Raw genomic sequence first — 17,624 nt, forward strand, 5'->3', positions numbered from 1 at the left:
GTTGTAGAGATACGTTTCGTCACTCAATCCGAATGACTTCTTCAGTCTGAGCTGGTGTTGAATACCCCAACCTTATATGCAGTTGATTTGCATAACGACCGATCACCACCATTGCATAACAATGGAACTGGTGATCAGGTCCATATGAAATTCACAATGACCCTTAATTACAATGGTCATGTGTGTCTTTCACACATGATTGGGGTAAAGCTTTACCCCAATCATGTGTGAAAGACACACATGATTCAACACCAGCTCAGACCGATGGATTATTGAGCATGCATCAACAGAACAGCAGGATATTTTGTTAATACTGCCATGTCACAATTATTCAACCCTTGCATAACATTGCTGTTGTAGTTGTAGCAGTTAAGGTACTGGACTAGTAATCAAAAGGTCACTGGTTCAAGCCCCACCACTGCTGGGTTGCTGCTGTTGACCCTCAATTGCTCAGACTGTATACCGTCACACTACTGTAAGTCACTTTGGATAAAGGCATCTGCTAAATGCTGAAAATGTAAATGTAAATGATTGTAAAACCTACTGCTAGTCTGCATGACCTAAAGTTAGGTTACAACATTATTTAACTATTGTGAACTCAATAACGACACTTAATTTGCTTCAGCTGTTATTTGATATATAAACACCATATCTGCGTCCGAAATCACATACTACCATACTAAACAGCAAATGCGAAAGCAGTTTGCGAGAGCGGGTAGTACTTCCGAATAAGCAGTATACATTAAACAGTATGCGAAACGAAAAGTAGCTGGATGACCTACTGCCTGGGCAGCCATTTTTGATTATGCAAACGATGCACACTTACGGTCTGATAATCTATCCCATAATGCAACTGGAGCTGCAAAGGAGTTCGTAGCAAAAAAGAAAGATGGCAGAAAGCGAGTAGGACAAACATTAAATGTTATGATTTAGTACAACCCTGAAAAATGTTATGAGTAGCTTTGTGGAGAACGACAGAATTAATTTTGTTCATTTTAAAATTTTTATAACTGTGACAATGAGACGTTGTGCATCACGTGACATTAGTAAGATGGCGGACGTAGTACATACGGGGTTACATGCATACTGCACACTTGCATACTGAAAGAGCGTACTGCTTTACCGGTCAAGCAGTGTGCACTGCCTCGAAACTAGTACATACTGTTTAAGTATGCGATTTCGGACGCAGCCCATGTTATGCGTTATAAACATGTTCAAAGTGTGTTGCAACCACAGTGAAAACTAAGGAGCTCTCACACAAGCTAGGAGAGGAGATCATTCCATTGCACCAAAAGGGCAATGAGAGTAAGAAGATTTCCAAAACCTCGAGCATACATATAGTAACACTACTGGGAGTATTGTATGGAATTTCCAAAATGCCTGGCCATGGGAGTGAGACCAAAATGTTATACAGATTCTGCCATGTTTTTCTTTATTTTTTGGGGGTAGAAACCACGTCTCTCTCCCCATTGTAACAACAAAGAGTAAGATGGCGATTTGTCTTGCACGTGATATTAAACTTTGACCCCAGACAAGATCAGAGTTATTATATACAGTACATAAAACATTTTTGTTTTTAGAATTTCATATTCACTGTTGTCATTTCAAATCCACATCAATGCAAGTGTTATTGATTCAAAAACAGCAACACAAATACAATTTTTAGACGGCGCTCCATGGTGACGAGTGCTACTTTTAGAACAAGCCCTGTGGGCGACCAGATGCCCGCGGGGGCACCATGTTGGTGACCCCGGGCTTACAGGATGACCCAATGAAACACAGGATGACAAATGTGTCATTGGCAACCAAGATCATCACTTAACAAAAAAATGAAGAATGCATTTTGTGGTAAAATTGAACCTAGGTGATAAGTGGATTTTCCAGCAAGACAGTGATCCCAAACACACTTCCAAGTCATCAAAGCTTGGTTAGGTAATCAGTCCTGTAGTATCCTGGAGTGGCCGGCCTACTAACTTTTTTATTTCAATCCAAAAGAAAACTTGGTGGGATTTAAAGAGCTGGAAGCTTTAGCACAGAGGGAATGGGCAAAGATTAAACTAAAGAGGCATCAGAAATTTGTTAGCACTTACTGAAACTGCTTATTACAGATTATTAAAAAAAGATTTTCAACCAAGTGCTGAGGTTGGGAATTGATTAACAGTGCAATAGGGTTTGCAAATATTTTGCCAATTTACCAATTGCTAAATTTTTCTAAAATGTTAACCCACAGTTAAATTGCTAACTGAATCACAGTGGTGGAAAATTTCCATCTGAAACATCCAAGTCTTGGCCTGACCCTTTCCACTTCAACTGTGACCAGTCCTTGAGCCCACAATTTATTGGACCCCCTTCTTTTGACCCCAAACCCCAGACTGCGTATATTTGATCTGTAGCTCCATACTAACATTACTTGCTAACTCAGCTTCTCCACCATGTTTATGGCTATTAACCTTCAGTTTTGTTTTTTATCTGCCTCTGCCACCTTCTTTCCAATAACATATGGATACAACATTTCTCCTTATTTTTTCACTCTTAGTTCTGTAGTACTGCTCAGTTAATTATCTTCTGCACCACATCAATAGACGCTTTGATAAAGATTGCATTGTCCCTGATGTAGTTCCTCTTCTTCATCTGCTCATGCGAGATGAATTTCGGGTAGCCAAAGCCCAGCAAGCTTTCATCTAGGCAGCCTGAGCGCACGCTTCCCACTGCTCCAGGCTGAGGTCTCTGGAAGTTCGGCCAGGTTGGATCTGGGTTGAAGCTCTCTGTGATGTGCTGTGGTTTGGAGAGGGCTGGGTCGCTTTGGTCCATGAGTGAAAACGTGACTCGAAAGGGGAACGGCCACTCCAGCAGGCCGTCGTATTCTCCTGGAAGAACCCTGATGTAGACAGACAGGTGCATTCCCTCACCACTGCCGTTCCCATTGGGGAAGGCAGATACTTGGAGGCGATAGCCATAGCGATGAGAGTAGAAGGCGGGGCTGAATAGTTCCGAGCTGCCGTTCGAGCCATTTCTGGCCTCCTGAAGGTGGCGGCTATAGCAAGGGATTTTCCAGAGCAGAGTCCCGTCTTGGCTTCCGGAAAGTTCCTCAACTCTGCGACGAAGCTCCCGTAGCTCAAGTCTTTGGCGATTTACTAGGCCGCACAGTAAGGACAAGTGGGAGTGGGCAGCATCTTCCAGGTGATGAGGCACTGCAGGCTTGGAACACTAATGGCAAAGAGAGAAGAGGATATAGCAAGAAATAAGTGATGAGGAAATGTTTTGATTTGGCAGTCATTTTAGTATTTTATTCATCAAGCAGTTGTTAAGTACTGTCTTATTCAATAGTACAATAATGAAAAATGTAAAATAAATTTAACTGCCAGGTTGCCACAGTTGGGCTCTTGGGCCCTGAACCCTCAATTGCTTAGACTGTATACTATAAGTCACTTTGGATAAAAGCGTCTGCTAAATGCTGAAAATGTAAATGTCTCACACTTGAAATATTAAAGACCTCATGCTGGCACCTCAACCAGACATTAGGAAGCACTGTTCCAACAACAAGGAGGTCATTCCCCATCCGACCTTTCCTTTCTCAGAGACTGGGTCTGTTAAACACCCAAACAGGCCAATCACAGGCCTGAGACTCAAACACAGGCCTCTGAGACATAAGTGCAACAACCAACCACTTCTTTTCACCTGCCTAAGGCAGGTCCACAAGAAGGCAGGCCACCCAAGAAGGATGGGCCCTGCTGAGTCTGGTTCCTCTCAAGGTTTCTTCCTGTAATTTTCAGGGAGTTTTTCCTTGCCACAGTCGCCCTCGGCTTTCTCAACAGGGGTTTTTGTATCTGTTGGTCCGGCATTTTGTAAGGTTGCTTTGAGACAATGTATATTGTAACAATTGGGACCTCCATTGTTCATCATCTCTGTGCAGGTCCCGTCAACCAGCCAGCAGAGGCCGCAATCGCAGCAAAAATGAGCAATCCCATCCCAACACCTGTTAGCAATGTGTGTGGCTAAAGCGCCTCAATTTAATATATCAGACAGGTGTTCACATAACTTCGGCTATAGAAGATCTGACATATCTGCTCGCCGCTTCAATCTAGCAAATTCTATTAAAGTTAATAATGATGAAAAATGAATCCTCACTCTGTATTTGCAGCCAGCTTCTTTAAACGGACAAAACATCATGGCAGTTCCACAGCCTTCCTTAACATGAGTTATCAAATCTTCTCGGGTAATGCCAGGTGTCCCACACTTGTTGGGGCACTGTACTGGAAAGCGAGGGCACTGATTCTGATGATGCTGTTAAAAAAAGTAAAAGGTATAACAAAAGTTATATATTAAATTGTGTTACCATGTAAACATTCATAATAACATGATTCTCATGATGCTGTTAAAGATGAAAAGGTATAACAAATGTTATATATTAAATTGTTACCATGTAAACATTCATAAAAACATGATTCTGATGATGCTGTTAAAGATGAAAAGGTATAACAAATGTTATATATTAAATTGTGTTACCATGTAAACATTCATAAAAACATGACTGTTCCCCTGCTATAGTAGTAGCAATTTACCCTGCATTCAAACTAAAAAGCACCAAGCTTGTGCTTCATGCATTCTTACAATTCTTCATGCAAGGTCATTTAAAATGTTGTGTTTGTTGAAAGGCACAGACTCAAATTTGGTATTAACATGTTCGTTCATTTAAACCACTTAACTTTTGGAAAGACCATTAGTGCTAAGGTTTATCCTTTGGATGTTCATAATGAGGCCTGTGACAGAATACATTAACAGTGTGGCAATGTTAACTTGAGCTCACCTGAATGGTGTCAAAGAGGAACTCCTTGTTGCAGTATTTGCAGGGAAGCAGTCGTTTGGGGCATTCAGACAGACTGTGCTGGGTCATCAGTCTGCGCACCATTCGAGCCCCACACTTATTCTCGCAGTACATGCTCTCCTCTGGACACATATCCTGGTGCCTCTGTGGGTGAAAAGGTACATCAAGTAAGCTGTCCATCAACACAATCATAATTTATTTATTTTATTAGAATTTTATTGTCATGTTTTACACACTTATTAGTTACTGGTTACACAAGACAAGTGTGTAACCAGTCATGGACAATTTTGAATCACCCATTAACCTCATTTGCATGTCTTTAGACTGTGGAAAGAAACTGCAGGTCCCGGAGGAAACCCACACAGACACGGGGAGAACATGCAACCTCCGCACAGAATGGACCCGGACGCTCCACCTGGGTATTGAACCCAGGACCTTCTTGCTGTGAGGCAACATTGCTACCCACCGAGCCACTGTGCCGCCCCTCAACCCATTTATAATAGCAATACAACTCTTGTGTTTTGTGGTGTTTTTTAATTAGGGAAAATAAGTTTAATTGTCAAACATAAGCAGTTTACTTTCAAATAAGAGAGGGCATCAAGTTACTGACACAATAGCTCTTATATATAATTAATTTTTATATCTTAATGTACAGCATACAGACTGAACTTCTGTAAGCTTAATCCTTTTAAAACATAATTGGACGTTCGTGAGGGAGTGGAAGCTGGGTGAGTAACCTCCTTCCCTATGCATTTTGGGGGATTGGGCTTGATTATTAGTGATTTGAACTTAGTCTTTGTGAAAAGGCTTTAGAGCAGTGTACTGGTAAATAATAAAACTGCACAGATTGGTACACCAGCACCCCCTATTGGTAGTGCAATCAAATGCCATAGTTTTGAAATTGTTGGTAAAAGCCGCGTCCTATCTAGCGACAAAAATACTCACTTGGATAAGCAGGTCCTGCTTCTGCATGTTTTTTATTTTTATTTTTTTACCCCTTTTTCTCCCCTTTTTAGCGCATCCAATTGTTCAATTAGCATCGTGCTTCCTCTCTGTCTATGCCGAACCCTGCCCTGACGGAGGTGATTGAAGCTAACCCGTATCCCCTCCGAAACACGAGCAGCAGCCAGATGCATCTTTGCCACCCACACATTGACGAGTTTGGCGCCACCCAGCGTTGCATGCGGAGAGACACACCCTAAGGGCACCCTCTCTCATCTCTGTGCAAGCGCCTCCAACCAGCCGATAGAGAACGTAATCGCATTCTGACAGAGAGAGACCCGCATCCGGTTCTTTGTCCCCACCCCCCATATGAGCAACCGGCCGATCGTTGCTCATATAGCCACTCAGCTTCGAACCGGTAAAGCAAAGCTGGATTCGATACCACGTTCTCAGAATCCAGCCCTGGTTGCAGCGTGTCTCTTTTTACCGCTGCGCCACCTGAGTGGCCTTCTGCATGTTTTTAAAAAATTCTAAACAGACACTGACCGGAGGCAGGGTTTCAACCCAGGTTCCCAGGACCCTGGTGCTAAGTGCTAAGTGGACCACGTTACTTGCTGCAACACCCTTCCACCCTAATACTAAAAAAAAAGCAGAACTCTATTTTGTTGTGTGTGTATCATGACTGACCTCGTGTGCCTCGCCGGTGAACTCCTCAGCGCAATGATCACAGCGAAGTTTCCTCTTGGTGCAGTCATGCTGCAGATGCTGAGGTAGATCCCGGCGTAATAACTTGATCGAGCAGCGATTAGGACATGGGACCACATTATAAGCACATACTGACAGATGAGCCTTAAAGAAAGAAAGTATACAAATCTAAGAGAAGGTCTATACTGCACTGAATATGCAATCCATATTTTATCCAAAAATTATTATCTAAAAATCTAAGCTTTACAGACGTGTGTGTACCCTGGGTTATTAATCATAAGGTTGAGCCCTTGAGCAAGGCCCTTTACTCACTCAACTCAGGAAGTGGGAACAAGGCAGGGGTACAGCTCACCTCATTTAAGCAATTCTGTATAAAGAGTGCAACATTTCTTCACAGAAATGTGAACAACTGATCTACAGTTATTAAAACATTTGGTTCCAGTTGTTTTTGTCTTGACGATTTGAATAAATTAAGTGTGTCAAAAACAAGGCAGTCCGGATGGGGACACATACTTTTCTGCAGCACTGATTTTTTGTCTGTAAAATTAAAAATATTTCTTAAAAAAAAAATCCCATCTCTGTTCATTGTATTATTATTTTTTTGTTTACAACAAGGGTACGGCTGTGATATTTGTGATATCTCCAAGTATGATTGTAATCAAGGAAAAACAAAAAACTTTCAAACTAACTAGTCTGTTTGTTAGGCAGTTATCTGTGGTGGTAATCCTTTGGGTATGGTGTTCTCTGGGAGCATGACGTAATATAGATTATAGACACAGTGGTGCCTATTAGCAGCTATTTTAAAGCCACTTATTCTGACTAATTCAGTCGATTTTTTGCATTGTAGTCTGACATCAAGTGAAGAAGAACTGAATACATTCTGACTAGACACATCAGCTAACAAAGTCTTTGGTGTGTGTGTGTGTCTGTCTGTCTGTGTGTGATTTACCTGTAGTTGTTTATTTGCAGATGCCCACCGACAACCTTCTTCACTATGAATGCAGCGGATGGGCAGAGTCAGAATCTGCTGCTCCAGCTCTACATCTGGAAAGATCTGCATAACACATTTCAACCTATTATTTTGGGTTATAGAAAAATAAACAGTCTGTTTACAACTAAGCTGATTTGAGGTGCTAATAGTGGTTGACTGGAGTACCAGAGCCTTAGAAATGTCTGTAAAACTCCTAATTGAAACAGTTAATTTCTTTGCTTGCTGAGTCCTTTAAGGTGTCAAATCTAATTGATAAAGTAAATAAGGGGGTGATTTATTTTCCATATCATTGCTTTCGACTGCTCCTGTTAGGGGTCACATTCATCTGCATATTTGAGTTCGCACAGCTTTACGCCAGATGCCCTTGCTGACATAACCCTCCTATTTATCTGGGCTTGGGTCCGGCCTTAAGGGTGCATTGATGTGTGTCTCTGACTAGGTTCTTGTAACGCCATATGTCTTTTGTGTTTGTGAGCCCAGCCTAGGATTCAAACCTTTGGAACTCAGGCACTGCCATTTTCAGCAGCGCGGCTTACACCACAAAAGTTCACTGTCAGTTAATAATGCAATTTTGTATATTAAAGGGAAAAAAAGTTGCGTTTACACTCAACTACTGCCTTTGCTACTACTTTGTAAGCTACAGCATTAGTCAACACTAGTGATGTAATGTTAATGAAATACTTACTTTAGCATAATCAAGAGGCAGCTGATCTTCTGGGCACCTGAACACACCCTCACTGTGGGAAAACAGAGGAAAGAATGCTGTAAGTAAAGCATTAACAGCACTAACTGATAAACACTGGTAAGCTTTAAAATGCGTATTTAAAAATCAAAGATTACTTTGGATTTACTGTGTGAATGGGATGACTGGATCTGTAAACATCAGTAACTTGACTATGATCAACAAATTGTGACTTTGGCCATTTGTACAGTTAGCACTGAAATAATTTGGGTCTGTTGGACACATGGAACTTGTGACCTTGTGTATTAGAACAAAGAGCCCCCCTAGTGCCACACCACCCTTTTTTAATGGGGTTTAGGTCAGGTGAATGGAATGTTAATAGTATAAACTTGATTTTAAGCTCACTGAACCATTTTGAGTTAATTTAGAAACATGTTTGGGATCATTGTCGTGGTGGAAGAACCAACTATGAAGCAGAGTCATTTAAATTATTCTGATACTTGGTGTTCAAGTGGCACAGTGGCACACTATTATGTTAGATCTGGCTTCAAATCTCATTGGGCAGCCAGGTGTCTACACAGACATGATAGGTTATGTCTGTTTAGGAATTGGGGGTGTCTGTGATGGATTGGCGCTCTGTCCAGGGTATTCCTGCCTTGCACACCTGGACTCAATGAAATAAATGAAATGAATTATTTGAAATCTAACAGTTGTGATCATTGAAATATCAGCACTGCACTGAAATGCACTACATGACCAAACGTGTGTGGACCATGAGCTTGGAAAACCATGGAAATATATGGTCATTGGGCCATGCACAAAGGTCCTTGTGCCCCTTTACTACCACATTTCCCCCCTTCCTGTCAACTGCCAGCCTTTTTAGCAATGACCTTCCGTAGATTACTCTTCTTGTGGAGGGTGTCAATGATCATCTTCTAGACCAGGGTTTCTTAAACCCTGGGGTTGCCAGGCAAAAAAATGGGTTGCAGAGAAAAATACTACTAATAAAAAAAAACTTGTACATGAATGCCCCCTTGTGGAGGCTATATGTTACATCTTGTAAACCACAGTGGGACCAAACAGTAAGATGCATTGCTTGTGTTGCCTGGGTCGTGCTCTAGACAACTGACAGATTAGCATTTATCCCCATGATTGTGGTTGTGTGTGCTGAACTAGACAAGGAGATACATGGTATTTATACTGTTTAAAAAGTAATATAAATAATAGTACATAATTTGTTACTGTATATTATACAATTAATTTTATCTACCTGTAGCAATAGTTGTGTAGTATGTAGGTTGTCCACATACTTTTGGCCATTCACATGCACACAGAAATACAAATGCTTATTCACATTAAAAAGACATGTTAATTCTTGTCAGTGAATGCTCCTGTTTGCTTTTAGTTTTCCTTAATCCTTGCTCCTTCTCCACCCTGATCTTTCACAGATTATTAGAGTTTAAAATAATAATAAAAATAAAATTGTACAAAGGAAAATAAAAATAGAAATGTACTAAACAACATTTAAAAACACTTATTCATTAACTGCATTAGAGGCTGGTGTAAAGAACACCACCAAACATTGATTTTAGATCCACTGTTTCAGCTTTAAATGGTCTAAAAATAGCACTGTAATATGTAAGATTTCTTCAAGAGTAAACTTTTGAGTTCCAAAGAAAAAAGGTCAAACAATGTGAGCCTAAATCACATTTGCATTAGTCACAAAATGTCTTTAAAACGTCATGGCAGTTCATGTTAGGTAAAAAAAAAAACAGTGGCCTACCCTTATTCACCGACATGGACACATGAACACATTACATCATAATTGCTAAATTTTACAAAAGTACAGCCCCAAAATCAACACATAATTAAACGTACACCCCTATAAACCACGCTTAACAAAATCTGTTTGTCATAAGCTTCACAAAGCTTGATATCATGGCAGGACTGTCATATGGACACACTATATTTAATTAGCAGACACTTTTACCCACAGGAATTTATTTATTTTATTTGGATTTTAACGTCATGTTTTACACACTTTGGTTACAATCATGACAGGAAAGGTAGTTACTTTTATTATGTCAAACACAGTCATGGACAATTTAGTATCTTCAGTTCACCTCACCTGCATGTTTTTGGACTGTAGGAGGAAACCGGAGCTCCCAGAGGAAACTCACGCAGACACGGGGAGAACATTCAAACTCCCCACAGAAAGAACCCAGACCGCCCCACCTGGGAATCGAACCCAGCACTCTTACTGTGAGGCGACAGTGCTACCCACCGAGCCACCGTACCGTCCCCCAAGGCAGTTTATAGTGGTGACAGATACAAAGCAATGCTTAAGGGCCTTGCTCAGGAGCCAACAGAGCTGGGGCTTGAACCAGCAACCTTCTGATGATTAGTCCAGTGCCTTAACCACTAAGCTTTCACTGCCCTATAACTGGGAGTATTAAGAAAGGTTAAGAAAGGTATGTCCTGGAATAATTTAAAATCATTTAGTCCAATGATTGTTCTGCATGGTTAGATAACAGCCCAAAAATAGGTGCACCCTATGGTGCAAACACCCCCTCAAAAACAACAAAAACAAATGTTTTATTGTACTAATTTAATGGTGCCATCGGAGACATCAGGATTAAAACACCACCAGGATGTAAAGCCGTTATGAGCCCAATTACACAGTAACTGAACTTCCTTTAAGGCCATGTGCCAGTAAGAAAATATTAATAATATACATAAAGCCTAATATTGGGCATTCAGCTCCTAAAAACACCTAAAACACTTCCAAGGTTCTCATTTGATCTTTGGAATTAGTCCAAATGGTACCCATTCATCTTTGTGTACATACGCTGTTGTTTGTATTGTGTCCGTAAATGTATTTAAACTGCAGAGCAGAATCAGGTTTTCCTGGTTTTCCTAGTTCTCCTAACTGTTCTATCCCTTTGCATATTGAATGACATAGAATATGGATTCGCTGTTAATGGCCATGTCAGCCGATCTGAAGTTTCGTTATGACCCTGACCACTATATTGTATTTAGGCTTTTTGTAGTTAAACATAATACAATATTTTAAGCATTATGACAATCATCTCAAAAACAATGATTGTAGTCTGGACTGATTCTATCAGCCTTCTACTGAAGTGGCATTTACCAGATAAAGCAGATAAGATGCATGAGTCAAGAAAACAACATTTATGAATAATAGCATTTATTCACTGTATAAGTAAAAGCTAAAACATAATAAAATTGATCAGATCAATCGGAACTATACAGTATAATCAGGGTGTACAAACTTGTAATTTTTGCAAATTTTTTAGGGTTTTTTAGACAGTTAAGTTTGCGTCCTTCTTCCTGGACAAAGTGATTTGTGATTGCTGAAGCATGAGGAATTCCTCAGCCAGAGGATTTGTTATTACCATGTCAAAGCTAACATTGACAACATTGACATTTCGGAGCGTCCAGGTGGCACAGCGGGGTATTCCACTAGCACACCAGCGCCGAGATTCTGAACTCCTCTGTTTGAAACTCGGCGTTGCCACCAGTTGGCTGGGTGAGCATAACTGCCAATGCCTGCAGCAGACACGGTTCTGCTAGGGCGGGATGACCGGACTATGTGCGTGGGCTCTTCAAATGCTGTGTAAGGACCCTGACTGGCAGATAGAGAGGCACCTGTGCAGAGTGCATAGGTGAAAAAGGGTTCCGCAAAGGGCTGCACGCGGGTCGGAGGAGGCGTGAGCAGCAATATACACATATACAGTGTGCAAAGCGAAATTAAATACAATAGTACTCCCCAGTCCATGGCAGATACATTCAAGACCCCAATGGATGCCTGAAACCTTAAATAATAACATATCATATACATAATGTCCTATATTTGCATCCCTATGAAAAAGTTTCTTTTATAAATTATGCACAATAAGACATTAACAACAATAACTTATAATAAAATAGAAACTCATAATATTATCTACCAACATTTTAGCAACCACAGCATATGACCTTTTTTAGTTGAAAGGTAAAAGTGTGATAATGCAACAATTGATTTAAACGCTCAGATGGCTAACACTAGTTACTGACAGTCTATTAAAAATAGTTTCCTAAATTTGCTTTTGAAGAACTTGACTGGTCTGGACAGAGTCCCAACCCTAAGCACCAAATCACCTCCAAATTGCCCAGCATCAGGGCTTGTGTCCACTAATAACAGTAGTGGTTTATAGTAGTGCTGTTATACTAGCAAAAGGTGAACCACCTTTATTTTATTGTCATGGTTAATGTCAGGTAATGTGATAAATGAATGTCCACACATTTTTGCTTGTCATTTAAATGTTCTTTATGGTTTCTTCTTACATTTCAAAACAGTTGCAGTGAGATTCTTTCCTGGTCCAAGCGTCATTAATTCTTAAAAAAGACAAGTCATGATTTGTTCTCAGTAAGTGAGATTGAGATAACATGCATTCATGGCATGTCTAGTCTAAATTCCTGGCATGAGGCTTGTGGGAATTATGCCAACATTGATGTTATGCTAATGGTAAGCTCAGCACATGAGCATAAATATCTAATAACTAAAATTAATATTTGCTGCTATACTTCACAACAACTTACTTATTCAAGACAATTCGTGATTTCAGAAGCTTTCTGCAGTGTATTAATCAAGTTATATTATGAAATATATATTATGAAATAGGCTGAATTACAAGGGCGTGTGATTGGGTTCATTTTCGACCTACATTGACAATGAAAGTAAAAGGAAGAAGCATCTTTACAAGTAAACCTGCACAAACAAAAGTGATCTCACCCACACTACAGCACAAACCAGTTACTGACGGTTAGGTATGTACTACACAGATAACAGGAATGAAACTAGTCATTCATCACTCAGATAACAAATGCATGAACAATGAAGCTTGTTGTTTAAAAAATGTGTATTTTGTACATTTGTACATTGAGCATAAGAAAGAAAACCTGCACAACTGCATGTTCAATCTTGGGTTGTTTGGTTTCCAGTTTAGTGATGTCATTGCCTGTAAATGTCAAACCAGTAAAGATTGAACTGGGACAGGGGTAGCTCACTAGTCAAGGTACTACAGTACATTAGAAATCACAAGGTCACTGGTCCAAGCCCTTGCACTGTAGAACCACAAACACCACAGTGCAATAAAATAACTATTAATTTAATGATTTGTTTTATTTAATGATCTGTTTCATTACAATAATTTTTACCAAGACAAGCAAAGAATATACACAAACATTACCATTCAATGGTTTGGACCTGGTCAAATGGGGATTTTTTGGTTTTGACATCGTTACTATAAAATAAACTGTGTGGAATTATGCAGCAACTAGACGAATCAAACATTCAAAATAATTATTTATTTAAAATGATCACCTTTTGTCTAGATACAACTAAAAAATCTAGCCAACTCAGATTTGTTTTAACCAGTTTATGTGATGATTAGTTGCAGTGTGTTTTCAAAATTTTTTAACATTTTGGCCGTCTGACTAAATGGCCATCAAATCCCACTAACACAACGCCAACATTTTTTACAAAAGAGTGAAGGCTGTCAGCATCGTAAAATACGCTAATCATCAGGGTTCTAGAAGGGCCAACCCACTTATTTCTTAGTCATACCATAAAAAGAGCATACATTCACAAACTAATAGTTTCAATTATCCAATCATGGTAAAACAAACAGGAATAATTAAATTACCCAGGCTTTGAAATACACTGTTTAGCCATTAGACTAAAACCACCAGTCCAATATTGTGTAGGTCCACGTTCATGCTGCCAAAACAGCCCTGACATGACAAGGCATGGACTTCACCAGACTTCTAAAGATCAAGGCACCAAAACATTTGCCACATCCCACAGATGCTCAATCAGAGTGAGATCCCAGGAATTTGAAGACCAAGTCAACACTTTAAACTTTTAGTCATGTTCCTCAAACCATTCTTGAACAACTTTGCAGTGTGACAGAGATGCAATAATCTGCGGAAACATGCCACTGTCAGTTTAGGAAGGTGATGCATTTTAAATTAACATCTATATGAATAATAGGACCCAAGGTTTTCCAAGAAAAGCATAGCCCAGAGCATCACACTGCCTCTGCTGGCTTGCCTTCAATCCAGAGCCAGGGAAGCGAGGTAAACACAACTAGCCTCACATGGTATAAAAGAAAATGATTTATCAGACCACAGCCAGAATAAACTTTTTAAATGGAATTTGTTCTACTGTGACTCTTCTGTGTGACAGGCAGGTTTTTACACTCCATACATATCACAGAACCTTAGGCGCTCATGATCCTGTCTTACCATGGACTACTTCTGGTAGGTTTTAACCACTGTAATGCAGTGATAGTCATCTTGCTTTTATAAATGTGGCCCTTGGTAAAGAAGTTCAGATCCTACACTTGCCCATTTTCCTGCTTCCAACACACCTTTAACTTTAAAAAACTAACTGTTCACAGGTGAAGATATAACAATATTGTGGCGCCGGCCCCGCCGCAAGTGAGCTGCCTTTGGCAGGTCACTCAGTGGTTTAGGGACAGACACCCATTCATACACACATACATTCATACAACAGACAAACATATAAGCTACTTACCCAACCCTCACCGCAGCCACCCCACTCCCAACAACGGGATACACGGCTACGGTGAGCTTAGACACCACTGCCGCAAGGCTTTCTGGGTAAAGCCCGTGCCGGCCCCCAGTAGCGACGCTACACTATAATCAATGTTAATTAAGTCAGCGGTCAATGTTTGTGTAGCAACATTCTGGTGTAGCACTTTTGACTGAATTTACACCGAGTGTTTATCATACTGTAACAAAGAGTGGTGAAGTCACGTGACAACATCAACAATAAACACAGTGAGAAATGGCAAACAAGAGTATTAGTTAGAATGTAAAAAATAAGATACATTCTTTTGACACAATTAATACAGTAGTTCGTAGTTTTAGTCGCACCAAAACAACACGAAAAATGACAGTATATGTATAGTAGATAGGAAGATAAGACACACAGCCTACTTTATAGTTCCCAAAGGAAAGTTAGCAAATAGATAACTGTTTACAAGAGGTCGCTTATATAAAGTTGTTCAGTTTGAAAGTTGTGGTAAATTGACTAATTTGTATGTTTTTAACTTACCTGAGAAACTCCTGTAGGCAGGTATCGCAGAATCTGTGTCCGCAGGTGGAAACCTGCACCGGTTCCCTCATCGGTTTGTTACACAAAGGACACAGAATGCGGCGCCTCGGTCTCTCCAGAAATTTGTAATCTAAACCCGGCATTTTGCCCTATTTGTCCTTTTAATTCTGACTAATTTAAAAATGCAGTGCGCAAAGTCAAGTTAAAACAAGCTTTTGTTAATAAACAATCGTTAACTTGTTAAAAACACTCGGACACACTCGGGTTAGCGTGCACACCTGGCTCACTGAGTTCAGCAGCTTCGTGGTTGCTGTGTGACATTTCCGGAAGCAAGGTACACCAGGGAATATGAAATCTGACACATGTGATCAGGTACTACCCCACCCTTCTACTGAAACACTATGAGACCTGCTTTATCCCCAAATCCAACACCATTGTCACTTAAACATGAATGCTCGTCCTATTCCCAGTTCCCAGATTATTATTAAGTAGACTACATCTTGTTGAACCTTCATTTAGTGTTTTTTCCTAACAGTCGCGCAGTGGATCGGACCCACCGCGACTTTGACCAGGATAAACCGGTGGTAAAACAGACAGTGAATGTATTTGTGTGTGCGAGTATACTTTTTAAACTTTTTAAAGGGGGGGGGGGGGGGGGGGGGGGGGGGGGGGGTTATTGTTGCGATTATGGCCAAGGTGAACCGTTCAATGGGTAAATTAAAGCTTAAATAATTAACATCTTAAGTCATCTGTCAGTTTGCCCTCACGAATAACTTTGAACATGGAGAGAGACCAGCTTTACCATTAATCATAAAATGAAGTAAAGCCTTCACACTAACAATTCAATTCAGTCTTCATCAGATAGCATTTTATTTTAGGTGCAGCAGATCCAGAATAAAGATCGGCATCGGGGCTGATGTGCAATGAATAAAGAAGTACAATTAAACAATTGGGGAGATACAATAAGTGCAATCACAATTCACAATTTAAAAATTACATTACTTGTAGTTTACTTGTAACTTATATGATTTCCCCCTCTTTGTAGATGCTTGATGTTTAAATTTGGTCTGGGTGGCCCTAAATCTTAAGTTGCTAATTTATCCTGATTACACGACGGAGTTGCTCCGAACTGAGGTGATGGTAGTCATGGTGACGAGATCGCGACACCAGGTTACGTGTGACGCAAGCACGTAAGTGCGAGCCCTCCCGGAACCCATTCAGAATGTATTGCAGCGCCTGCAGTTCGAAAAAAAGAGCCTTACATGAGAGTCTATGAGAGCAATCCGGGGCGATTTTCAGTTAGACTGTAGTCGCCCCAAAAGGGACGGTACTATACGGAACACAACTCGAAGCTGATTGGACTACGATATTCCGAGGCAAGACTCCAGAACAGTCACAGCTGTGATAGAAAAATTTCTTCCCTTTCGCCCTTTGGTGGTGTGTCGCCCGATCGCCCTAAGGAACGAGCCGCCCCGAGTACTACCATTGGTAAAAAGTACAAGCAGCACCAGAAATGTGTCCCAAAAAACAATAGGCAAACATAAGTTGGTGTAGAGAGCACAAAACCCAAACTGCAAAGTAATCACCCATAGCCCCACCACAAGGAATGGACTGTTATTTATTTATTAGAATTTTAACGTCATGTTTTACACACTTTGGTTACATTCATGACAAAAACGGTAGTTTCTAGTTACACAAGAGTCATCAGTTCACAAGTTTAATGTCTAATACAGTCATGGACCATTTTGTATCTCCAGTTCATCTCACCTGCATGTCTTTGGACTGTGAGAGGAAACCGGAGCTCCCGTAGGAAACCCAAGCAGACACATGGAGAACATGAAACATCGAACCCAGGACCTTCTTGCTGTGAGGTGACCCACTAAGTGGTATAATATTTGCTATAATAATTCCATTTAAACACACAATGGTCCCAAACCATGCCACCAGACCCCAACCATGTGTTGTTTCAAGCATTCAGGCCTGCACAGTTTTTTTTTATTTTATGCCACACATGCCATAAAACATTAGCCAAATGAACAGTTGTTGTGACAGAAGATTCTAGCATCTGCACCACTTTAAAGGTTTGTTCAAATATACTTAGCTGCTTTTCATCTTGACATTTTACACTAGAAACAGTTAATGTCAAATGGGCCTGCAAAACATTTTGTGTAATTGTTTAAAAGCATATACATTTGTCATTTACTCAATTAGTCACCCACCTATACAATTGGCCCCCATTTTTAGTAGAAATGGCAGTGTCTATTTTAAACAGCTTATATATGCATAATGCTTATTGGTGACTACTGACTAAACCACATTTTTCTTCATTGTTTAC

At 40.3% G+C, this 17,624-nt stretch overlaps 1 protein-coding gene across 1 annotated transcript; it reads right to left on the minus strand.

Annotated features, from left to right (window-relative positions):
- Positions 1-1,427: 1,427 nt before the first annotated feature.
- On the minus strand, positions 1,428-15,432 carry traf4b (tnf receptor-associated factor 4b). Its single transcript, XM_063011613.1, has 7 exons — positions 15,290-15,432; positions 8,149-8,200; positions 7,422-7,526; positions 6,455-6,616; positions 4,808-4,969; positions 4,129-4,284; positions 1,428-3,207 (listed from the first exon to the last, which is right to left on the minus strand). Exons 1-7 carry the CDS (start codon positions 15,430-15,432, stop codon positions 2,551-2,553), a joined length of 1,437 nt encoding a protein of 478 aa, XP_062867683.1. The 3' UTR covers positions 1,428-2,550.
- Between the last annotated feature and the right edge of the window lie 2,192 nt (positions 15,433-17,624).

Source organism: Trichomycterus rosablanca, chromosome 16 (genome assembly GCF_030014385.1).
Source record: "Trichomycterus rosablanca isolate fTriRos1 chromosome 16, fTriRos1.hap1, whole genome shotgun sequence".
Classification (NCBI taxonomy): domain Eukaryota; kingdom Metazoa; phylum Chordata; class Actinopteri; order Siluriformes; family Trichomycteridae; genus Trichomycterus; species Trichomycterus rosablanca.

What these genes read in the sequence shown, in the direction of transcription:
- traf4b (XM_063011613.1), bottom strand. Translation starts at nt 15,432, where the DNA reads ATGCCGGGTTTAGATTACAAATTTCTGGAGAGACCGAGGCGCCGCATT. An exon ending in TCACCGGCGAGGCACACGAG is followed by an intron (nt 4,970 to 6,454) that starts GTCAGTCATGAT and finishes TTTCACCCACAG; the next exon opens with AGGCACCAGGATATGTGTCC. An exon ending in AAGCTGGCTGCAAATACAGA is followed by an intron (nt 3,208 to 4,128) that starts GTGAGGATTCAT and finishes CTTTGCCATTAG; the next exon opens with TGTTCCAAGCCTGCAGTGCC.